At 42.8% G+C, this 26,009-nt stretch overlaps 1 protein-coding gene across 6 annotated transcripts in view; it reads left to right on the top strand.

Moving 5' to 3' along the window:
• LOC135505259 (diacylglycerol kinase zeta-like) overlaps positions 1-26,009 on the top strand; it is a 140,652-nt gene that overhangs the window by 105,526 nt on the left and 9,117 nt on the right. For 4 of the 6 annotated variants that reach the window (XM_064924495.1, XM_064924470.1, XM_064924503.1 and 1 more), the window contains 9 exons: positions 3,329-3,408; positions 6,604-6,673; positions 9,302-9,342; positions 10,052-10,248; positions 13,836-13,937; positions 16,097-16,210; positions 17,534-17,590; positions 24,368-24,402; positions 25,477-25,526. In XM_064924495.1, the coding sequence (XP_064780567.1) occupies positions 3,329-3,408; positions 6,604-6,673; positions 9,302-9,342; positions 10,052-10,248; positions 13,836-13,937; positions 16,097-16,210; positions 17,534-17,590; positions 24,368-24,402; positions 25,477-25,526 (746 nt within the window). The remainder of the gene's footprint in view (positions 1-3,328; positions 3,409-6,603; positions 6,674-9,301; positions 9,343-10,051; positions 10,249-13,835; positions 13,938-16,096; positions 16,211-17,533; positions 17,591-24,367; positions 24,403-25,476; positions 25,527-26,009) is intronic. The other 2 variants (XM_064924486.1, XM_064924512.1) reach the window with 1 other exon arrangement.

The following is a 26,009-nucleotide window of genomic DNA, read 5'->3' on the forward strand; positions in this document are numbered from 1 at the left end:
TGACATTATGCACAATTTTAATTGTACTGCCTTTTAACGTGCAGGGATGGGCACGCGCTCGTGTCTTAATTATTTCCTATTATTTATCATGTTAAATATTAGCCACTATCATTATTGACTGTCAGTAGACCTGATAACCACACATATTTTAACTGCCAAATAGTTCCCTTCAGTTGGTAGGGCCTACATTATCATTCCATTTACTTTCATCTGCTTCCTCTGTAAACGATGTCACAGCCATGTGGTTGTTCCAGAGGATCATTAGTAACATTTGATCATGTAAAAAAAAGAAAAGTATGCTAATTAAATCGGATCGCAGACCAAGCCGTAACAGTTTGAACCCGACATGTGGCCCAATACTTGGCTGTGTCACCACACAGTTCCATAGTTAGTGCAGGCAATAGACAAGGGTATATCCTACTATCGTACACTATTCTCCCTATTATAATTCTATGAACACGAATCGTTCAACATCACAATGGGTTAAATAACTAAATGTGGCAATGTTCAGAATTAATCAAACCAGCGTTGTCTTTCTTTCGTGCGTAAAGGCTCTCCAATCCTGTTTTTATTGATTCATAAATACTTTCCTAAACCTAAATGATCTGCTGAAACAGAGATGAATATGCATATATTTATATTCTAGTGAGTATGACAAAATTAGAACTTAAAGGTACACCGTATTTAAATGGATGGCTTAAGATAGATGTGCTGAAAAGCCTATTGAAGGAAAACTCTACGAGAAAATCTGTTGGCCAGCAAGTGGGGGGGGGGGGGGTTTCAGCAGCTGAATGAAATGTATTGAGCGTGCGCAAGGGAACCACGCCTGCAAAGCCAGTTTACGCACCTGCATAAAGTAAGTCTGAATAGCAACCACTGAGAAGTGCATAGGAAAGGCATCCATTTCCTGAGTCTCAATCCGCCCCTTGGTGAACTGTCAGCAAGAGTGTTTATCACTTCTCGTTAGTGAAATGGATTCTAAATCTACACAGCGACTGCATAGACTCTGTCACTGTCAAATGTAGGTTAGCACAAATATATTTAATTTGGAAAGACACACCAGGCTCTTGTTCGCCCCTTTTAAGGATGCCGCCATCAACTAGCCTCGCTAAATACAAAGGAAAAGGAAGTCCCTTTTGATTTATATGGTACTTAGAAGAAACCCCACAGAGATGGAACTCTTTCATTTTCACCCTTCCTGGCTCCTCCTGGAGGGGGAGGCGGGTGTTGGCTCCTTGAAACCCTCCTCCCATCCCCGTCAGGCCGCTCAATTGCTATGAGTTTATCAGTGTGGGCCTCCCTGCATGTGACTTTGGCTAGTATGACTGTGAGGCGATAATGAGGTAGCTACCCATTACTGTCTCTAATGGATGCCCAGGGGCTGACGCGGTAATCACCTCCATAATCACCTCCATAGCACAGCTAGAGCCCCCCCCCCCCCCCCACTCTTAATTGTTCTCACATTCACATCCTCATGCACAAACCTAACTATTCCAGACAGTGTCTCAGACTGTTTGTTAGGTCTTTCCTTCTTAAAACAAAGTTTGTTTGTTTTGTCTTTAAAAAAAAAAAACAGTGGGCAGCATTTGTTTGGACTAAACTTTTGAAGGCTGTTGTTCAGGAATTTAGGCGGTACTGAAGTTGTATATGATAATCCTCTTCAAACACATCCGCAACAATTAACTGGCCCCAAGTTATGTAACTCTGATATGCAAGTGATGCTGTTTGGGGCTGTTTTATTGTCTCTAATGGCACAAAACCCAGCTGCTGTAGACCGAACTTGTTGTTGGATATCTCCAAAGAAGTATGTGAAATAAGAAAGTATGATGAATGTATTCAGTACTTACTGAACTCTTGCAATTATATAGCCTCGTATTACCATCCCGATGACCGCTGTGGAATTCATATAGTGAAACAGTGTTAACTCGGAAAAGTTCCTGAATGGAGGGGCTAGCATTTATAATACCGGGCGGAAAATCTCCCAGTAGGTTTTGATTCTCAGGCATAATTGGTGGAGGTCAGGACAGTTTTCTAACAGTACGGTTCACGGAATGCTGAAAGTAGTTTACTCTTTGTTTTCCACCACTAGATGTCAGAACATGCAACTAAAAGAAAAGATGTGCTTTTAAACCTGAAGTACACTTTAACTGAGTCTAGAAATAAATTCAATGTCCATATGAAACTGTCATACGGTGGTCCAATAACGTACTTTGTACATAATGCACCCTCATGCTTGCTGACATACAAGAGAATTCCAAGGCTGTTTTTGATAGGCTAAAGTGAACAATCATTCTGTCATTCAATTTGCACATAGTTTAGCTTCATTCTGGACATCACACTCAGACTCTCTCTGGCTGAATGAAGTTAGGCCCCCGATGTTTCACATGGATCTTGAGGTACAAATGATGTTAGCTGTCATAGCTGAGGTTAATACTCTATGCTCTCGTCGCTGATGCCAAAATATAGCACGCGGCTGCTACCACGTTAGGCAGTTGTCTCGGTTGCCTGACACCTATAAAGAGCTTAGACAACCTCACTGTTGCAGAGTGAGGAAAGCAGAAGGGGGGGGGAGGAGAAGAAGAAGAAGCCGAATTGAATTGGAGACAGACTGTTCCAGGGTTGCTAGGCAACAGCACATTCCTCGGTGGAGAAATCTGCCTGCTTTTCCCTCTTTCCGCCTGTAAAACTTGCTGCTCAGAGCCACTTTTTCAATTCACAAATCTCAGCCTGATAGTCCACGAGTCTTTCACTTCTGTTCTTACCGCTAAAGAAGGCCCTGTGAAAAGCCCGGACATTCATGATCACATAATGTGGTTTTGATACACTGTGTATCAGGGAGTGCATCTGCTCTCTCACCTGCTGCCTAGTTGTACTTTAGCCCTAATTGACTGTCTCTGGTTTAGCACAAATCAATGGGCATGGGAATGTATCACAAACATGTCACCAGACAGTTTGTCCTCTTGCAGACATGAAATTTAGAGAATTCTTCCTCTTATTGTTTTGTATTGCTATTTGGTTTACACACTTCGCCTACTTTGACAGCCGTTTCAAAGGGGTTTGAATTCACTAAGTGCATTGGACTTTGCGTGGCACTCTATGAAACACATCCAGGAAGCCCTAGTCTAAAATATCTTTGATCTATTGCCAACAAAAGGAACTTCCCCCAAACCATTCTGGGTTTGAGTTGATAAAAGGACACAATCCGTCTCTTGTAGCTTGTGTCTATGAGCTACCTATGGACCTAGCTGTAGAATGGCTTTTCATGGCTCAATCCCTGGGCGCCTGCAGCAGTGTTTAACAGCATCTTGTCTCTCATCTCTCCCCACAGCTATCCCACTGGGACTTATCGTTGTCCCGGGTGACAGTGACCTGGAAACATGTCGCTCCCACATCGAGAGGCTCCAAGAGGTGAGAAATGAAGGAAGGAGGGGGGCGGGCAGCGAGAAGGTGACAGGAGAGAGTCTGGGTTGATGAGGTAGATGGAACTCTGGGTAAAGCTGATGAATGACAGGAAAGACCAAGCGGGGGGGGGGGGGGCATGATGAGGAGATGAGCAGCAGAGAACATAAAGACAAAGGAGCTGGGAGGACTCAGAAATGTCTGTAATGGAGGACAATACAGGCAGAGAGTAGAAGAAGACAAAAAGGGGGTAGGACTGGGCTAATACCATGAGAGGATGTGGGAAATAATTCTGATGAAGTTGTAAGAGTGCAAGAGATGAAGGAAGAGAGTAGGTTAGAAGAGAAGGAAGGAACTTGCTGATGTCGAGAGCAATTACTCGCAGGCTGGTCTACGGTGGCTCATCTGGACAGACAAGCCCAAACCTGTCTTTAGGATGGGAAAGGATTGCATGTGTGGTTGTTTGTGAATGGGGGAGACTGCGATTCTGCCAGAAAATGACATCCTTGCCCCTCTAGCTACCTCGCTGTCCCTTTTGGCTCAAAACCCATTGAAATAAATAGTGCGTAAAATTTGTTGCCGATTAGCGGCACCACCTCTTTGCAATCATTTGATTATTATGTTCCTCCTTATTTTGGACGACAATCCCTCAACGGCTGTCCCTCATTTGTTGCTGTTTTCATCAGCTCACTTCGTAAGAAAAGGCTGAAATTATATTTAGGTTTTATCTGCTACTAATGGAGGCTTGATGACTAAAATACTGTTGCAGAATGGTAATTGCTTCTGTAATATGTGTAATCATCCACGTTCATTATATGTTACTCTCAAAAACATATGATCACCAAACAATAAAGTAGTACTCATAGCACACAACAAGACTGCATAAATTGAGGGGGGATGCTTCTCCCACTACATTCAACCCATTTTCTGCAATCCAAAACCAGTCATTATAGTAGCTTCGAGACGAGATGCTTATTTTCCTATCCGCATGTGGTGATTTATTTTGGGTAGGGGCATTAGACAGGAAGGAGAGTCTCCATTTGCGGGATTACAGTGTTTTTGGGGCTATTCCACAGGACTTCATCTCCATTCATCCCTCCTTCAAACGACTGGTGCTTCAGGTTGGTAAAACGAGACAGGACATGGGAGTCTGTGGCATGGAAAGGAACAAGTCTGAACAGGAAACATTCCCCTGATTAAAAAAACGACCTTTCAGATCACAGATTACATTTTACATGGACATTTTAGTCATTTAGCAGACGCTCTTTTCCGGAGCGACTTTCACAGACAGAGCAAACACAGACGGAAACAAACAGATGGAGCGAACAATAACCATCAAATATAATCTAATTCAAAAAACAAGGTTGAGGCCTTTTATCATCACCATGTTATTTTCTATGAGAACACACTGTTTTGAGTACGTGATACGTACTATAGGCTTAAAGTCCGAAGAAAACACTTGTCAAACCTGTCCCTCCCTGTGCATAACCGTCAGACACATACGGATCAAAGACAGCGCTGCAGCCACACTTCTCATGGTTGCATTAGGTGTTTTACTTGGAATTGTGTGTTTTGATCAGCTCTCCCGTTACTTATTTTTGGCTCCCAAGAAAATAATATACTGCTCACATCCTGTACGTCCTTGTTGGCTTAAAAACCAACAAGCTATGCAATCCGTCAATGGTGTGTGGCATCAATTAGTGATTTCACCACACGCTCTTACCCAGAGAGCGAGAGGTTGTGGGTAGATGCTGCGACTGGCCGTCTCCAGTGATAACCACACACTCCTCCCAGCTACCCTGGCCCTCCTTTAGATCCCTATTCACAGCTTAGCCAAACCGTCTGCATAGTGGGAATAGCTGAATAATATTACTAGGGAGACCCTTTTTCCCCTCTTGTCTATCTGTAGTGGCCCTGTTCCCCTATGCAAACCAACCCAAATTTGTCCCTCTGGGAAGTGTTTTTCTCCTTGTTCCTCGGTGCCCGAAGCATGTTTTAGATGTGTTTGTACATGTGTTGTGATTGTGAGTGTTTACTCTCTCTCCCTTTCTGTGTGCATGAGAGACATCGTAATCAGGAATATGTTTGCCTGTGATTTTTGTACGCAGCAAGCAGTCCAATGTTTAAGAAACTGCTGAAGTTATGGTTGCTTTGGCTATGTTATTGCAGTTAGTAATACTTTTGCTGAAATATAAGAGAGCACTACAACCTAGACCAGTTAGTGGACTAGTTGATACGGTCTCGTGTGGTGGTTGCATGTTTTGGGTTCCCTGTTCGAGACCATGAAAAGTCTGGTGTTCCTTAGAATTGGATACCTTGTGTCCACGATTGTCATTGTTTGTTTGTGTGGGTGTGTGTTTTTCTTGTAGGTGGTATCCAGTATTTGTGCTCTATGCTAAGCATGATCTTTCAGCGTAGTTCCTCAGTGCATGTGTCATAACATTCTGTACACTGCTATCCTCCGGTTCCCCTTGGAAGTCAGATGGACTGGTCAAGTTTACCTTTAGATGGGAAATCACTAGTCGGTTTTCCTGACCACAGTTCAACTGATCAGGAAAAACTCTCAGCCCTAGTTTTAGCCTATAACTGTAACTTGGGCCTGGAGTTTTCCTGTCCAAGGCATGGCCCTAGAAATGACTTCTGTTGTTGTCGTCACATTCCAACAGGCCTCTTTAAGTCTGAACATTGAATAGACCTTGAAAAGTCCTTTTGTGGCTTGCCTCAGCCCATTTTCCTCGAAACATTCACTTACCTTCAAGATCAAGTTCTGAAGAGGATTATGTCAATGTATCTCATTGCATAAGGTCACTCGACTATGGTACCTTTTTTAGAAAAGCTTGGGTTAAGTACTGTTCAGCCAATGCACAGAACAGTGACCAAGGAAGGAATTGTTGGTCTTCGGACCAAGGATTCTGTGACTGAGGAGGGAAAACACCTGCCCTCTTAACCTCATGGAACTCTATATGAAAGAGTAGGGGAGGGGTTAATATGCTGGACCCTTTCAGTGAACTCACTGCCCAGAAAAGTACTTTTCATTTCAAAAAGCCTGTCTGAACACAAGACTCAGGGCCTGTAAGTCCTCTGTTTTTTCAATGGACCAGTAAGTTGGACAAAACAGAGTCAAGGCCTTCCAGTCTCATTTATGTTTAGTCTATAGAGCAGGCTGTTGTGGAACTAATCTCATTGGTCCCATTTCTTTCTCAGGAGGATGATGGAGCTAAATCAAAGACCCTTTCCACACAGAAGCTTTCGCCGAAGTGGTGCTTCTTGGACTGTAAGTAGCACTTCTTATAAGGAGCGCTGCTATTGATTCCTTACACTTTCTATAGTGAAGTATTCCTCTTGTGCCTCCTCTTTTTAGTCCCCCGTCTTCGGCGTTTTAAGAGAGAGCGCTTGACATAATCTGATCATTGCAAGTGGGAGCCTCCCGTCTCTTACAAGTCACTGTTTTCTTGGTTCATTCACCACAGAATTTCATGTTTTGTCAAGGTCAACTTAATATGATAGAACAGTGCTGTTTTATGACCTTACGATTGGTGCGTCAATGCATTTCTTCTGCAGGATAAAGATTCACATTTACATTACAAGCAAATATGCACAGCATAGATTGAGTTAATGTTCAAAACGCAGGTTTTGAGGATAATTGTAACATTTGTTTTCGGTTATTGTTTTGAAGAACTGAAGCTCGGTAGATCAACCTACAGAACATAATTGAACGCAGCTGTGCTGTGTTTCTGTGTGAATTAGGCTCTGCCAATTCAATTTAGCCGAGTTCCACATTAACATTAATTTAGATCAACAGCTCTCGTGCAAAGATACAAAAATAAATTCAATAATACTGTCACTGATTTACTTTGAATGTTTCTGCTCTGTTGCATTGCAGAAAAGGGAATCTTCTGGGCAGACTTCAATGCTTGCCTGTGAGATATTCTTAATAAGCATACAGTCTATCATCATTCTGTCAATAATCTGTAGTACCGTAACAATTGTCAGTGATTCTGCATGTCTTGTGAATCCATGGCCCTTTTACGTATATCCAACACTTTTCTTGTTGAGTTTTATCAAGCCATCGTTTATTCCACTGACAGTCCACAGTTCCCACGAGGAGAAACAAATGTATTTTGCAGTATAATGAATGACATGTTATGTGCATTGCTAGGAATAGCTATTCATTGCTATACATGACACAGTTTACATATATGATGTACTCTTGCTGCTCATCAGTCACTCCACCAGCAGTGAAACGCAAAATCTTCCATCTCCTCACACTGGACTGATATGATAGCTGATCTCTGAAGGCGTTCATTGTTTGAATGCTAAGTTAATTCACTTACTAGCTAGTGATAGTTGGTAGAGAAAGGAGGGATTTAGAATCTACAGCCCAAAATGTTCTCGAGCTTTTCAAAGCTTAATTAAATCCCATAGCTGCTCCATTGAAATCAAGACAGATGAGCTTCTATTCACTGGTAATAAAACAGCCCAGATCTTAAAGCTCAGTCCAAAAAAAGGCAGTTGTAAAGGTCTCGTGTGGAGAAATTATAATTGTTTTCTCTCTCTCATCAAAACAGCATGGCTAATTCTTGATTAGAGGCATAGCAAGTGAATTCCAGCTGCGTTCTGATATGATTGATTATTTAATTAGTACGACGGGGGGGGACCACATCATAACTTTTGATACATTCTGATAAGGATGAAGAATGAACACCTTCCCAGATATGTAGGAGAAGCTGAGAAACATGCAGTACACAGACCTGCCTTTAAAAACCTTAAACTAATCTAATCTTCTGGGTAAACTTCATGTGCTTGTCTGTGAGATATTCTTAAGCATATAGTTTTTAATTTTTTTTAAATTTAAGTTGGGTTATTCTGCCCAGTGAAGCTGGCAGTAATTGAATTTGCAGCGTCTGTGGAGGACAGAGGGGTCTTTTTCTTGGCATCTTTTGAGTAGAGAGGAAGAAGCCTGGCAGATCGACTTAATTCCAGAGCACACCTCCTTTGAGTCTGCTCCCACTGGGCTAGGGAAAAGCTCACTTCCACTTCCTCAGACAGAATGGCAGCGTGAAGCTTAATTACTGGTACAGTCCAACAGTACGGGGCTGGCGGCTAGATGGAGAGGAGAGGGGTGAGACAGTTGGTTTAGTGGAATTTCTGCTGACTGGGGGAGATGACCATCTGTAGAAAGTACTTGATCGCTAGACCACAACCATGTGAAGAGGTTTTCCCCCACACGCTACTTCCCTTGTCTTAGTTTTTACCCTGAGATGCAGTGTTGTCCATACTCATGAGTCTTTAAAGAGTGTGTTTGATTTTCTTTTGAAGAGCACATACAATTCTATTTACATATGATGATATCCGGTCTCCTGTGAATCTGTTTGTAACTAGTTGGCAGGCGACAGTGTGAGATGATCGGTACAGTCCCCTAACACCCTGCGAACTGAATGCGTCTTTTGAAAAGGCAATGGGTTTATCATAACCTACTTGATTTGCAGTAGGGTTTGTCCACTGGTCATTGCCCAATGACATGGTTAGTAAACATTTTGTCATTTTGTCTCATCTAGAATTACATCCACTACCAGAACCCTTTGACTCTCCTTGTAATGTCCCCAAGTCACTGGGCCAATTATGTGTCCCTATCCTCCCACTTGTTCTGTTTTCATTATGCAGGTTAACCATCTTTTCCTTCATTTAACAACATGTGGCAAAGGCATGGTGCGCTTCGGAGCTGGTTGTAATCAGGTCAACGCTTTGATTAAGCTCCTGCACAGTTACCAGCCTTTCTGGCCTCATTAGAACACTGTGTGTGTGCGTGTGTATGCGTACACGCCAATGTTGATATTGTTTACTCTATAAACCTCATACTTTTTATACGTTTCATTTTTTCCCCGTCTTGTTTTCCTTCTAGCCACAACTGCAGATCGATTTTACAGAATTGATCGTGCTCAGGTGAGTGTGTGCCATTATATGTAATAACACATTCGGAGATGGGAAAAGTATCCAATTGTCATACTTGAGTAAAAGTAACGATACCTTTTTTAATAGAAAATGACTCAAGTAAAAGTGAGTCACCCAGTAAAATTCTATTTGAGTAAAAGTCTAAAAGTATTTAGTTTTAAATATACTTTCAAAAGTAAATGTAATTGCTCAAATATACTTCGGTATCAAAAGTAAAATAAATAATGAGATATTTCTTATATTAAGCAAACCAGATGGCATAATTGAATTGATTTTTTATTTACTGATAGACAGGGGCCCCCTCCAACACTCAGACATAATTTACACATTTACATGTATGATTAGTGAGTCCTTTAGGAACATGAATTGGACAAAAGTCCTTACCCTGCTCAGCATTCAAAATGTAAAGAGTACTTTTGGGTCTCACAGAAAATATATGGAGTAAAAAGTACATTATTTTCTTTAGGAACATAGTGGAGTAAAAGTAATCAAAAATATAAAAAGTAAAGTACAGATACCCCAAAAAACGATTTAAGTAGTACTTTAAAGTATTTTTACACAAGTACTTTACACCACCGAATATATGGATTATGCAGAGTAATGGAACACCTATAACAAAAGCAAAATAAACAACAAGTAACATTTTCAGTGGCCATTACGATCTGTACATAAGTAGTTCTGGTTTCTCTCTCCATAACAGGAACACCTAAACTATGTGACCGAGATATCCCAAGACGAGCTCTTCATCCTGGACCCTGAGCTGGTCGTCACGGAGACGGTGAGCACCTCACCAGGGATGCCTGATCTGGTTGATTCTTCTGGTGAATTCCCAGAGGCGTCGAGCAAGTTTGCCTTCCCGTCCTCCTCCTCGTCTCCTCCCCCCTCACCGGGACCCAGGTAAGAGAAGCAGCTGCTGCTCACAGCTTCTAATTTGAATTTCTGTCGGAGATCATTTTAGAGCACTCGATAAAGGATGGGGCACGAGCTTGATGGGGGGGGGGTGAGCTTTATGGATGCGCTTTAAGGGGGGTTTATAACAGTGAATGCACACCAGGTAATTTACTGTGAACCCGTCTGTTTTCAAGTGGTTTCTGGCGGGTGCTGCTTTGACAGGCTGAAATAGTGTAGTAATAATCATACCGGAGTGCCCCAGGTCCAGGACACAAAAATAAAGGCTGAGAACCCGTGGGCTGAATCTGTGTCTGGACATGAACACTGTAACACAATAAAACTGCACACTCCTCACGGAGGCCATGCTGATTTTGCCCTGCTGAATTATTACTGAGGCGGTAGTTTTGAATGCAGAGGCCATGCTCGCCCATTAACCCCTCCCACACACACATTAAATCTATGAATCATTTGAGTTCTAACCACTGGACTGTCTCCATAATCACCCTAGGAAGGAGAAGGGCCATACTCACCTGAATTCAGAGTGACCTTTAGAAATGCTCCACCTCAGAGCATAGGACTGTGTCAGCAGGGGAGAAGATCCAGGGTTGAAATATCGTTACTGTAAGCCTTGCTACGGTACACGCGTCAACTTAACAAAGAGAGAAGCCCCGGCCATTGTCTGTTCATGGCTGAACAATACAAAAGTGTTCCCTACGTTGCTAACAGTTTGGAAAATGCATGCAGCTCCACGACTCCACTACTAGATGTATGTTCATCTTCTTAGAAGAAGGACGTCTGCGTGCCAGGTGTGGACATTTCTGTAATCTTCCACAGTAAATCCCCTGCACATTTTGTAGCCCTCTGTGAATGACTCAAGCCATGCACACGGAAAGAGTCAACCGAGTTATCCAAGTAATACCATCGCGTTAAAGTGTTATACAATTGAACACGAGAAGGAATAAACCGCCGTGATGAGCTTGTCATTTCATACCTGCTGTGCGTTCATCCATATTTCCTAGAATAATTTTCAACATACATCAGAAGCTGTCCGTCATTTAAAACCGTTACATATCTCCCTGTCAGTCGAGCTTACCAACTTGTATTGCTCTTTATGCTTTTCATATTGTACAGTAGAGGATTTTCTGTAGAGTTCTGTTCTACAGTAACTTTACCTTAGTTGGAAGTCTCTCTTCGCTAAACCTTCGCTCAGGCCCCTGTCCCCGGTCCATTTAGGGATTTAAGGAGCGGTTTTGATGAAGAGGAGGTGTGGCAACAGGTTCATGGAGTTCAAACATGGCAGAGGCAGATCCTAACCCGGCCCACACGTTCCCCCTCCAAAGTAAACATGGTGAGACTATATCTGAGGGCGTGTAGGATTGTAGCCTCTCTCTCCCTCTCTTCCCCTCTGTGGTCTATTTTTGATGCTTTCAAAGCAGAGGCCACATTATTTTTGCCATGTTCTCTCATGCTGCTGGCCGGGACTTGAAATAGAATTCCTAATAAAAAGCCATTTCGGATCCTTGACAGACTGTAACAGGGTTTTTTGGGGGGTCTTTTTCAGGTCCTGCAGTAGTAGTTACAATGCTTGGAACTGGAACACCTGGACAGTGATGTTTGGAAGTTGTACAGTGTTGGAGGCAATTTGCCATAGATGAATGCCACCTTAGTCTCTTGGCAATATATCAAATTATCAATGAACATCCTAACTGTTACATTATTAGCATCCTTTTTTTCAGAACCAATTCATTTGCTGAACTGATATTGTACCATTTCTTAACTCTTCCTGCTACTGGCTCTGAAGATCCCTGGCTTCTCTGTCCTTCCTTTCCCTAATCAGAGATCAGTTTAAATGTACAGTTGAAGTCGGAAGTTTACATACACTTAGGTTGGAGTCATTAAAACTAGTTTTTCAACCACTCCACAAATTTCTTGTTAACAAACTATAGTTTTGGCAAGTCGTTTTTGACATCTACTTTGTGCATGACACAAGTAATTTTTCCAACAATTGTTTACAGACAGATGATTTAACTTATAATTCACTGTATCACAATTCCAGTGGATCAGAAGTTTACATACACTAAGTTGACTGTGCCTTTAAACAGCTTGGGAAATTCCATAAAATGATGTCATGGCTTAAGAAGCTTATGATAAGCTAATTGACATCATTTGAGTCAATTGAAGGTGTACCTGTGGATGTATTTCAAGGCCTACCTTCAAGCTCAGTGCCTCTTTGCTTGACATCATGGGAAAATCAAAAGGAATCAGCCAAGACCTCCACAAGTCTGGTTCATCCTTGGGAGCAATTTCCAAATGCCTGAAGGTACTACGCTCATCTGTACAAACAATAGTACGCAAGTATAAACACCATGGGACCATGCAACTGTCATACCGCTCAGGAAGGAGACGCATTCTGTCTCCTAGAGATAAACGTACTTTGTTGCGAAAAGTGCAAATCAATCCCAGAACAACAGCAAAGGACCTTGCTGGAGGAAACCGGTACAAAAGTATCTATATCCACAGTAAAACGAGTCCTATATCGACATAACCTGAAAGGCCACTCAGCAAGGAAGAAGCCACTGCTCCAAAACCGCCATGAAAAAGCCAGACTATGGTTTGCAACTGCACATAGGGATAAAGATCACACTTTTTGGAGAAATGTCCTCTGGTCTGATGAAACAAACACAGAACGGTTTGGCCATAATGACTATCATTATGCTTGGAGGAAAAAGGGGGAGGCATGCAAGCCGAAGAACACCATCCCTACCATGAAGCACGGGAGTGGCAGCATCTTGTTGTGGGGGTGCTTTGCTGCAGGAGGGACTGGTGCACTTCACAAAATAGATGGCATCATGAGGATGGGAAATTATGTGGATATATTGAAGCAACATCTCAAGACATCAGTCAGGAAATTAAAGCTTGGTCGCAAATGGGTCTAACAAATGGACAATGACCTGAAGCATACTTCCAAAGTTGTGGCAAAATGGACAACAAAGTCAAGGTATTGGAGTGGCCTTCCTATAGAAAATTTGTGGGCAGAACTGAAAAAGCGTGTGCGAGCAAGGAGGCCTACAAACCAGACTCAGTTACACCAGCTCTGTCAGGAGGAATGGGCCAAAATTCACCCAACTTATTGTGGGAAGCTTGTGGAAGCCTACCCAAAATGTTATTTTTTTTTTATGTAAAGGCAATGCTACCAAATACTAATTGAGTGTACTTCTGACCCACTGGGAATGTGATGAAATAAATAAAAGCTAAAATAAATCATTCTCTCTACTATTATTCTGACATTTCACTTTCTTAAAATAAAGTGGTGATCCTAACTGACCGAAGACAGAGGATTTCTACTAGGATTAAATGTCAGGAATTGTGAAAAACTGAGTTTAAATGTATTTGGCTAAGGTGTATGTAAACTTCAGACTTCAACTGTATATATATTTTTTTTAAACAATTGGTGGGGGGGGGGCATGTTTTTAAAGTAATACATCCCTGAATTGTTCCTGTTCTCTCTCCTTCCTCCCATCTGCCCTTCCTTCTGCCCTACTTTTCCTCCATCCACTCCTCTTCCTCTCTGTGCCCTTTCCTCTTACCATCAGTCCCACCAGCCCCCAATCGGACAGCGAGGCCATGGCCGTCAGACACAAGAAATCCCACTTCTTCTTCTCTCCCTCCGGCTTCCCCTTTCCTGTCAGGAAGAGGTATCGATCTGTCCTTCCTTCCTGTTCACCTCTCCTTTCCCCCTCCTCCTTAACTTATCTTGTCCTCCCAAGATTGTTTACTCAGCCCATGGACTTGTCTCTCCCTATAGCCATGCAAAATGCTGTATTTTTACTTGGATGTAGCAGGGGTTTCTGGGTCCTTGATATAAGCCTCTAGAGTGATCAACACACTAAGTCCAAGATCTTTGTGGGTGGAACACATTCAAGCTCATGGAAAATAAGGTTTACACCGGCAGAACGCAATTTAACAACAAAGTGTGTACTGTTTTGCTTTATTTTCCTCAATATCTAACATTTGAATCATTTGAAAATAGATGCTTCTGTAAGCCATGTGTGTGTTGCCAGGGCAATTGGTTTGATTTAAAATGCAAAGTTGATTGTGTGGGTGGGAATGGGTGGAGGAGGATGAATGTGGGAGGTGATGAGCAAAAACCCAGCGTTCCCTTTGGATTGGGAATGAGTACAGTGCCAATCTGCCTCACTGCTTATGTTTCACTCCCACCTTCTTTAGAATCAAGATTCTATTTTACTTCATGAAATGTAGAAAATCACACATGCTCACAATAGAACTTCACAACTGAGATCGGGGGTGAGAGGTGCTCTCTCCCAATCTGATTATCCATTTGGCTTTTGACGCTATTGTCTTGTCAGAGAGTAGGTTCAGGCTTGCCAGAGAGTAGGTTCAGCTCCAAACGAGACTGAGCATGGGGAATTGGCCCGGCTGAGCATGGGGTTAGCCTAGGTTAGGTTTAGAGTTTGGGGGAGATCGATGAGGTCTATGTCAGGGTCAGATCTATAGTAAGAGCGATTTAGATGACTCAACACACATTCACGAGTCATGATGCTCTCGAATAATATTGTCGTTTCCTGTGTTCAATGCTCTTCCTTTGTCACAATGGAAGCTTTGTTTTAAGTACTTCCACGGTCCTGGAAATAACGTACAAGCTAGTCCTGCTGTGCATCTTTCTTTATTAGTTAAAGATGTCAGCTTTAGATCTTTTGGAAAACAGTCTTATTAATTTGATGTCTTTGTTTGTCATATGATCAGTATTTCATAAATCTCCAATCCGATTTGAACAGACACTGTAATGTGTATGCAGCTGTGCACATCTCTGCACACAAGTGCAGACTGTTCACTCCTGAGAATCTCTAAATTTTCTAGGCTCTGCACATTCCTGGTTTAAGTCCTGCCCATCAACTTTTCCCCCTGCAAAAGCATCACTATTTTAGGGTGTCTGCTCTTTGTTCCTCTGGTCCTGGTTGGTAGTCAGACAGATTAATGTGATGAATGTGGGAGAGGTGGAGCAGGTTGGTGGTAGACAGACAGACACAGGCACCACAGCGTATTTTGGACCATTGCTCTCCACAACAAGACCCCAAGTGATTGAAATAATGATCCGCGCCCCACTTCTGCTCTTTTTTGCAGCTCTTCAGTTAGAATATAAGAGGTTCAATCCTACTAGAACCAAGCCATTATTGGTTGCATTAACAATTTAACACCATTTTATCATTTTAACACTCTTTTGACCTTAGTGGGGGAAAATAAGCTTCAAAGCAAGTACTGTTGGGCGCTGGATGACAGGAACATTTATAATGCATGTTAGTGTCTTCATTAACTGCAACTTTCTACCATTAGGAGAAATCTTATCTTCCACAGTATCTCGAACCGTCTTATTTGTTCTTTAGACCCCATTATTCTATAATTCTGTCTCATATACACAAGCGCTCTCTTTTGGTTATTCACTCTGCTCCCAATGGTGGGAATGTTCTGGTTTCAATCTTCCACAATGGGTTCATCTATACAGCGTGTACTTTTTTTTTTTTTTTTTGTATTTGCACTAGATCCCCCAGCAATATAAACACACTTTATTGTTATATATACGGTGCCCACCTTTGATGTACCCAAGCTTTAATATTATAACAAGAAAAGGCTTAAATGTTTACTGCGCTTCAGGACCCAGCGGCAATAGAAACGGTGGTCTAACTACTCTGACGTTCCATAGTGTACCCAATGTGTGATGTCCTTCTAGGCCATCTCGGACCTGGTCGTTTCTTATTTCTTATGCATGCTGTATCTCTCTCTTTTCTCTCTGTTTCTCTCTCTCTATTCCTCTCTCTCTTCCCATTCTCTCTCACAGGATCACGGAGCTCCAGAAGACCACTCAGAGGAAGCGAATATCCAGCGACAGCTCTGTGGTGGAGGCACTGGCACACAGCAGCTCCCTCAGGTCCAGTAAGCCTGCCCTCACCAGGTGAGAAGAGAGACTAAAGGGGCGGCCGCCAATCTCCCAAATCACACATTACATCTTTGATTTTTGTTCTTGTAACACACTTCTATCTTTGAAGCTACTTAACATAGAAATTTAAACAATGCAGCTAGCCATATTAGCCTCCCACTATGCCATTGTAAGAGGGCTTTAAACACTGTGTTTAACTTCCACTGTGTGTAGGTCCGGTAGTCCCGGGCTGTTTTAAGCCATGGCCATATCCCTAGCAGGGTGTGATATGCTCAGGAGTAGAATGAGGCTGGGTGGAGATTTAGCCAACCCTCATTATCAGACAGAACTGGTGTAGCCTCCATTCCCTTTCCTGTCACGCTCGCCTGGACTGAATAGGAAGGGGTCGGACGTTAGAAAAGGGTCTTGCCTGTGACACTGTTAAAGTATGGTTCCATGCAGGTGTACAAATCTACTTAGGCCAGGATTTGTTCCATGGCGTATTCTGCGGTGTCACTGGGTCAATAAAGCGCCATGCTGTACCATTCCATTTTTTTTTGTAAGGACATGCATTCTTCACAGTGGAGTTGTACGTATTTGTCACGGTCCATCATTTCAGAAAAGTGTTATGGTTCACCTCCGTGAGTCTCGTGAAACAGAGATGACAAGCAGTGAAATGCTGTTTTTTTTTTTTTTTTTTTTTTTCATTGGCAAGCACATGAAAACAAACAGTTTTTGCATCCATAATGTCATCCTTTCTTAAATGTTTATGAACAGAGAATGGTTTGTAGGACTTGTTTTTAGTGTTGATCGTGCTTTGTTTATATTACCTCCCTAATATTGGGGCCAGAGAGAAGGAGGGAAAATGGCAGAGTGTATAACAGCATCCGCCACAGACTCGCCCTTCCTAATTGAATCTGCCATGAAATATATAGACATTAGGCTGCTCTTTGATATTGTGGCCACGCCAACGGCAGGGACCGTGAGACTCCATGGTCGCTCGTCACCACATACAATACAGGCACTGGATCCCATTTTGCCATGGCACAATGAAGGTAATATTGGAAAATTAAACTAAAGGGTGAAGCCCTACTATTACTTTGAGTGAAAGTGCACTTGCTGTAAGTTTTGCATGCCGCAACTCGTATTCTCAAAAAAACATTTGCAGCTGACTTAAAAACTCGACCGTACCATCTCAAAGCCGATAACACATTCTCGAAATGAGGATTTGGTTGTAGAGGCTTTCCAGTTGTTTCTGTTTTTATTGTTTATCTTGCCTGTTTACACATTTATCATTTCTGTGCTCATCTGTTTAGTTTTTTTGGTCCATCCATTATTATTTTTTATGTTGTCTTAAAGGGCAGGATGTATCCATCGGTCTAACACTACTGCAGCTGATTTCAACCCAACATTGAGGTGAGATCAAAGCCCCCTTTCACCACATTCACTTACTTTCTCTCCACCAAGTCACTTTCTCGATTCTGCCCGTAGCACACTCTGTCACACAAGAATGCATTTACTTAGCAATGTTTCTGATTACTAGAACCTTGGTCTGGAGTCGGTACAATATCACAGACGTCAACGCAATGTGCCAGACATGTCATGTTGTCCACTACTATCCCAGTGAAGAGAGAGAATCACATCTTTGAAACTGAATTTTTGAAGGATTTTTTTTAAACGTGATACCATTGTCCTTACAATGGTTTCACCTTCACGGCCCAGCTTGGCAGGATGCTAGTGAGAATGTGGGGGTGGCATTCAGCTGCTGATGGAACCATATGGCACAAACAGGCCCATGTGCTCCCTCTCACTGTCACCGTGCCCCATTCCCTCTTGAGAGAGAGAGAGAGAGAGAGAGAGAGAGAGAGAGAGAGACTGCCTTAGAGTTCTCACAGACAGGCACATCCTCCCATTTTGATTTTACAATGAATTATCTGTCGTTGTTTTGCTACTCGTGTTTTTCAGCGACGCTAATTCACTGTTGATTGAGTCTCGTCTGGAGGCAGATTTGCATGATGGATGCTCTCCATGTCCACTGAGATGACTAATGAGAAGTTACATCTTCTGAACGCTGTCATGTGTGCAGCACCACTCCAAACAGGAGCCACATGAAATTGCCCAGAATATTAAGTTTTGCTTGTCACTTCAGTGATCTGCCAAACAGACTGATTAATGTATTTTGTAGCTTTTCCTTGCCAGATATTTTCCTGTGTTATGCTTCCCTGTCGTGCAATTATAATTATTTCCAATGTCGTAATTCATTTCAGATGTAGAGCTTTTTTTGTTTCTTGATGTCCGGGTAAAATGCTTAGGATGCTAGCAAGGGCTTTGGTTTTATATCGAATGGGTAATTAGTCAGTTATCAGCTAGTCTTAAAAGAGAGGGCATTTGAGCCTTGATACAAAGCAAATCACTGTCAGCTTTTCTTCTGATGTTATGTTCAACAAATCCGCTTAAATGAGCATGTAACATCGACTGAGGTGGCGTTATACGCTGTCACATTTATGTTCTTTATTCACAGTATTTTGTAATGATAGTGCTCAACTAAGCGTAATGCAAGTTCCTCCTAGAAAAGGAGGTTGTTATTTGTAGAGTGTGTTTTGGCTGCATGGACCGTAGAAGGAGGCAACAGAAGATGCAATCGTGTTGATTTTGGACAGCAGCTCCTTTCTCGGGGCACCGCAATCAATGCATGTATACAGTATGATGGAAACCTTGTATTTCCCATTCAATAAATACTGTAGGGAGCTCTGGTAAACCGGAGCGCACAGTCCAGCATGCATCAAAACATCCTGAAACTTTGCTAAATTAACGATGGTAAGAAAAGATGGCATCCCCATACCATTGATGATTCAGTGTTTGCGTTTCGAAAGCTCTATGTGCTGAACCGAACCACTAGGTCCTCTAATTGCCTATTATACCTCATTCTGACACCGGCAGTCTTTTCTCACTGACACAGGAATGTACAGACTGTTTGCATTAACGATCTCCGAGGTGACAAATTGTTATCAGCTTATGGCTTGCTTTTCACTTCCTAATAAGAAAAAATGATCCCCATTTAAAGCCACAATTTGGAGTCTGTTTTTCTGCCCTGCCAGTTGGCTTGGAACAGAATAATTCATTTGAATTTGACCGTTCAACAGCAGTAAATCTTGCAGCTGGTGTCCTTTTAAGGTCAATCCTGTTGCTTTGTCTTTAACTCAATTGATTAACATGGTCTATAGTCATGCAGGCAACCTTGATTCTATGACGCGGATCAGTTGAACTGCTGGGGTCGTTGTGGCGAGGAGAAGGAAAGGGGGGGGGGGATGAGATCACATAATGAGTAACCTTGCCGTGAGACCTGAAGAGTCATGTTTATTCCCAGAGCTAATGCCTAGACATTAGTTTTACCGTGGAAGAGCACACATAAAAGCTTCTGAAGTCCTTCTCCCTGTGATTGGCGAATAACTGTCAGGTTGGTGGTGATGTATGTGTCTGGACTGTGGAGGCTGGGCTCCACTATAATTATGAGGTGAGCCAGATATTCCAGTAAACTGTGTGTAATCTGCCCTGGATCTCCCTCACACTGACAATCCATTAGCGACAGAGGCTAGGCCAGTGGTTTGGGGCTTGATGTTGCCCAACATCTTAGCTGCATATTTTGTTCCCACTCTCAAAGTAAATTGCTGCCAGGGGCCCAAGGCTTGAACATATACTTTGCCTGCTATTGATTGTGTTCTGCTTCTCTTGTTTTCAGACCAACATATATTCTTTTCTTTTTTAAACCTCAGTGATTTGTTTGTCACAGGCACTGTAAAGGAACTGATAATGCAGTTTGATGTAACGTAAGACTGGAATACTCATAACGTTTGCATGAAGTGTGGGTGAAACTGTGTGGTTTTACTAAATCAAAGTACACTTTCCTCTTAAGATATATCTTTTGCACATGTTACCTGTTTCAGCAACTGTATCACAGACAATGTGGCCTACATGTAAATACCACATGACTGGCACTCTCACTTTCATCGAATTTGGCACAGTAGCTCTTCCCTTCATGATGAGCTTATGATCCCCTGAGCTTATGAACACTGGACCCATATCTACCACTTTTGCTGGCTGGCGTCTGCCTCCTCCACAGTCAAACAGCCCAATAACTAGTGATGGGGGGAAATTCCCAGCCCGACCAATGACGTGTGCTGGTAACAGCTAACAGGAAGCCAGCCGCCTTTTGTCAAGAGTTTTAAATATGCAACTCTAACAAGACGCTCAACCTTCTTTTGATCAAAGATTTATCTAGGGAGTGAGACTTGTAGTGAGGAGTGGATGGAGACAGACTGGGTAATTGTGGGAGACTCCTGGGCTGATGAGAGAGACTGTGGGCTCTGTGTGGTTAATTACCTCTAACAGGGGAAAGCAGGCACATTAGTAACCCACAGACATATAGGACTCCCAGACCTTGGGGAAAGACTTGTTACAGGGATTCTTTTCTCCTCCGATTTACCATGATCACAATGTGTTGCTTTGCACAGCAAGCATCTGCTCTGTTGTGTCTAATTGTATTATTTTTCAAGTCCAGGTGAGTCCAAGGTTTCCAATAGATTAGACCAGGGCTCTCCAACTCTGTTCCTGGAGAGCTACTGTCCTATAGGTTTTTGCTAATCTAACGCATATGAGTCTAATAATTAGCTGGTTGATCAGCTGAATCAGGTAAGTTAAAACTGGGGTTGGGGTGAAAACCTACACGAGGGTAGCTCTACAGGAACAGGATTAGAGAGCCCAGGATTAGACCCTTTCTAAAAGAGTCTACTCTGTCTGATGAAGATTTTCTTTCGAATTCACTAACATTTTCCCAAACAAGAACAATTACAGCAGTGATCCACCTGAAAATCAAGATGGGTTGTTTTGTAAGATTCTAGTAACATTGTAATAATGCTTTGTTTATTCACTCAAATCTCGTACTCTTTTACTAAATGCTTGCTTAGCCATTAATCATCCATTTGGCAAATCTGACCATAATTATATCCTCCTGATTCCTGCTTACAAGCAAACGCTAAAGCAGGAAGTACCAGTGACTCGCGCAGTATGGAAGTGGTCAGATGACGCGGATGCTACGCTACAGGACTGTTTTGCGAGCACAGACTGGAATATGTTCCTGGATTCATCAAATGGCATTGAGGAGTATACCACCTCAGTCATCGGCTTCATCAATAAGTGCATCAATGATGTCGTCCCCACAGTGACCGTACGTACATATCCCAACCAGAAGCCATGGATTACAGGCAACATCCACATCGATCTAAAGGCTAGAGCTGCCGCTTTCAAGGACCGGGACACTAATCTGGACACTTTGATAAGCGTCAATACAGGATTAAGATTGAATCCTACTACACCGCCTCTGATGCTCGTCGGATGTGGCAGGGCTTGAAAACTATTATGGACTACAAAAGGAAACCCACAAGCTGACCAGTGACGCGAGCCTACCATTCAAGCTAAATGTCTTTTATGCTCGCTTCGAGGCAAGCAACACTGAAGCATGCATGAGAGCACCAGCTGTTCTGGATGACTGTGGGATAACGCTCTCGGTAGCCAATGTGAGTAAGACCTTTAAACAGGTCAACATTCACAAAGCTGCGGGGCCAGACAGATTACCAGGACGTGTACTCAAAGCATGCGGAGACCAACTGGCAAGTGTCTTAATTGACATTTTCAACCTCTCCCTGAACGAGTCTGTAATACCTACATGTTTCAAGCAGAGCACCATAGTCCCTGTGCCCAAGGAAGCGAAGGTAACCTGCCTAAATGATTACCGCCCTGTAGCACTCACGCTGGTAGCCAAGAAGTGCTTTGAAAGGCTGGTCATGGCTCACATCAACAGCATCCTCCCAGATACCCTAGACCCGCTCCAATTTGCATACCGCCGCAACAGATCCACAGATGATGCAATCTCAATCGCACTCCACACTGCCCTTTCCCACCTGGACAAAAGGAAAACCTATGTGAGAATGCTGGTCAATGACTACAGCTCAGTGATCAGCACCATAGTAGTCACAAAACTCGTTCACTTAGCTAAGGACCCTGGGACTTAACATCTCCCTCTGCAACTGGATCTTGGACTTCCTGACGGGCTGCCCCCAGGTGGTAAGGGTAGGCAACAACACGTCTGCTACGCTGATCCTCAATACTGGGGCCCCCCCAGGGGTGTGTGCTTAGTCCCCTCCTGTACTCCCTGTTCACCCATGACTGTGTGGCCAAACATGACTCCAACACCATCATTAAGTTTGCCGACGACACAACAGTGGTAGGCCTGATCACCGACAATGATGAGATGGCCTTCAGAGACCTGGCAGTGTGATGCCAGGACAACAACCTCTCTTTCAATGTGAGCAAGACGAAGGAGCTGATCATGGACTACGGGAAAAGGCAGGCCGAACAGGCCCCCATGAACATCGACGGGGCTGTAGTGGAGCGGGTCGAGAGTTTCAAGTTCCTTGGTGTCCACATCACCAACGAACTATCATGGTCCAAACACACATGACAGTCGTGAAGATGGCACAAAAACACCTTTTCTCCCTCAGTAGACTGAAAAGATTTGGCATGGGTCCCCAGATACTCAAAATGTTCTACAGCTGCAACATCGAGAGCATCCTGACTGGTTGCATCAATACTTGGTATGGCAACTGCTCGGCATTTGACCGTAAGGTGCTACAGAGGGTAGTGGGTACGGCCCAGTGCATCACTGGGGCCAAGCTTCCTGCCATCCAGGACCTATATACTAGGCGGTGTCAGAGGAAAGCCCAAAGAATTGTCAAAGACTCCAGTCACCCACGTTATAAACTATTTTCTCTGCTACCGCAGTCTACCAAGTCTAGGCCCTAAAGGCTCCTTAACAGCTTCTACCCCCAAGCCATAAGACTGCTGTACAATTGATCAAATGGCCACCGGATTATTTAAATTGACACCCCCCCACCCTTCCTCCCATTAATTTTTTACACTGCTGCTACTTGCTGTTTGTTATCTGTGCATAGTCACTTCACCCCTACCTACGTGTACAAATTACCTAACTAACTTGTACCTCCGCACATTGACTCGGTACCGGTACCCCCTGTATATAGCTTTGTTATTGTTATTGTTGCTTTTTATTATTTTTTACTTTAGTTTATTTGGTCATTATTTTCTTAACTCTTTCTTGAACTGCACTGTTGTTTAAGGGGCTTGCAAGTAAGCATTTCACAGTAAGGTCTATACATGCTTTATTCGGGCGCGTGTGACAAATAAGTGTTTGCTTTGATTTGGTAGATGACTGTTATAGTATCTATTCAAGCAGGGTTTTTTTAATTCTCAGTTAATACAATGGTCTCTGACCCTCTAATGTTATTTATATATTCACACCTTTCATACCCATTATTATTTACGCCTTCTGCTCTGTGCTAATAACAAAGATGAAGAGCCAGTCTTAAGGCCAGCCTGAGAGAGGTGGGGTTGACCAATCAGTAGGATAATTCGTCCTGGACAGTACAGGGCCTGCTCCTCGGACGGTCAGTCTCACTGTTCCTGCTTGTGTGCGTTTTGATGTTAGCCTTGTGTCAGTTCTCAGTGGATTAGTGTGTATGGGGGATTTAGCTTCTGGCAAACAGACAGCCCAGCCAGGATCAGACAGTAACATAACCTGGAGTGACAGCAGGGAGGCCCAAGAGCTTCCTCTCTGTCCACTCACACTGCCCTACTGACACGGCTCTCTGTGTGTGTGTGTGTGTGTGTGTGTGTGTGTGTGTGTGTGTGTGTGTGTGTGTGTGTGTGTGTGTGTGTGTGTGTGTGTGTGTGTGTGTGTGTGTGTGTGTGTGTGTGTGTGTGTGTGTGAATCAGAATGGAAGAGAGGGGGGGGGAGCTCTTTTGGCTGCAAACACACGTATTAGAATATTTTACCTTGGGCTAGTTGGCAGGCAAGGGACGCCTGGAAAAACAGAGCAAATCAGGGGACTGTCTAATTAACCACACCACCTCCCATCTGAACCAAAACCATGCAACCGAAGCAAGTCTTTTTGTGGGACATTTTGTTTTGGGGATTTGGTTTGTTTTAGGTTTTTTCCTTATCATGGATGTTTGCTATGAAAATCCAAGGGGTGCAGAGAGGTGGGCTTGGCAAGCATTTTGTTTTGTGAACTGTTTGTTTTGTATTGGTTTAACCATGTCTTGCTCTCTATCTACCCCCAGGTCTGAGAAGAATACACTGTGCAATACAGACAAAGGTAAAACAAACACCCTTTGAATTGTTGCACTAGGTGATTATAAATTGATGCGGTTAACTTGGCAGCAAGTGCATGTGGGTACATCGGTGCCCACAATCAAGGTTTAACAAACTAAAATCCACCGCCAGCTAATTCCTGTCAGAATGAAGTTTCACTATGAATAATGTCGAACGATAAGAGCCTGATGCTTTTTTTGAGTTGGATTCAAGAGGTGGCTAAAAATGTCTTTGCCTTTGTGGCCCTGCTTAAACAAACCCCCGGAAGTTCACCTGCCATCATGCGAAGGGTTTTATCCCCCCCCCCCCCTTAAGATATGCATTTCACAGCATTTGAACAAGAGTGAAGGATTATTAACATTCACAGGAAACACATTAGCATTCAAGTCCACCCCTCACGAAGATTCTGGCGTGAGCCCAGTCAGAATATATTCTCCAGACCTGACTTTGCATCTATCCAGTTGTTTTCTAAAGGACAAAAAAACTAAATTTCCAGTAGCAGCCCCATTCTAATTCTGGTTGTTCAGCTCTGACAGCAGGATTCTAGAGCATACTGTATCTTCAGACGCAGACGTCGTGGTAGCAACTGTTTGACTTGCAGAGCTGGCTAACTGAGATTTGTGAGAATGCTGTGGGGAATTTTGAGCCGACTGTTTTCCTGCCTCGACGGAAAACATGCAGATGGGTGGATTAGGGTAAATAATCTACAAAGGGCAATTTGGTGCTTTCAACAAGGATTTGCCATATTGAGACTGAACCCAAGAACTCAACAGGCGTGAATGTGATTGTCCGTGTTAATTTAAAACTTTTCATGATCCAGTGTTTAAATACTGTCCCTCTACTGAAGGCAGCAACATGCATCTTGCTCTCGTTACTGACCATGTAAGCTGAGTAAATAGATAAGTCATATACATAAGTCATATAGTACATATAGTACTAAAAACCAAACAAGTGCCCCATAGAAAGCTATTCACACTGCTCAGATCTTTCCCCAAATGACACTGTCATGTATTATGGTCTGAAATTGTTATGACTACTGAATCTACAGCCTCCTCTCATGTCTTATACCTCCTTACAGTATCACCGGAAGTGTTGATTGAATGTGTGAAGCGCAAAGACCATCTGAAGGTGAGTGGGAGCCACAGTGGCCATTGGATATGCACACTGCATATACAGTACCAGTCAAAAGTTTGGACACACCTACTCATTCAAGGGTTTTTATTTATTTTTATTATTTTCTACATTGTAGAATAATAGCGAAGATATCAAAACTACGAAATAACACATATGGAATCATGTAGTAAGCAAAAAAGTGATGCTGGTTGAGTGAATGTCAAGAGTGTGCAAAGCTGTCATCAAGGCAAAGGGTGGCTACTTTGAAGAATCTCAAATATAAAATATATTTTGATTTGTTGAAAACTTCTTTTTAGGTACTACATGATTCCACATGTGTTATTTCATAGTTTTGATGTCTTCACTATTATTCTACAATGTAAAAAATTAAAGAAAAAACAAACTACTAATAGGTGTGTCCAAACTATTGATTGGTACATACTGTTTAATGAATGTAGGCTCACTAATTGATACATTCAACAAGGGAATGATGATCAC

This window comes from Oncorhynchus masou, chromosome 2 (assembly GCF_036934945.1).
Source record: "Oncorhynchus masou masou isolate Uvic2021 chromosome 2, UVic_Omas_1.1, whole genome shotgun sequence".
In the NCBI taxonomy this organism is placed as follows: domain Eukaryota; kingdom Metazoa; phylum Chordata; class Actinopteri; order Salmoniformes; family Salmonidae; genus Oncorhynchus; species Oncorhynchus masou.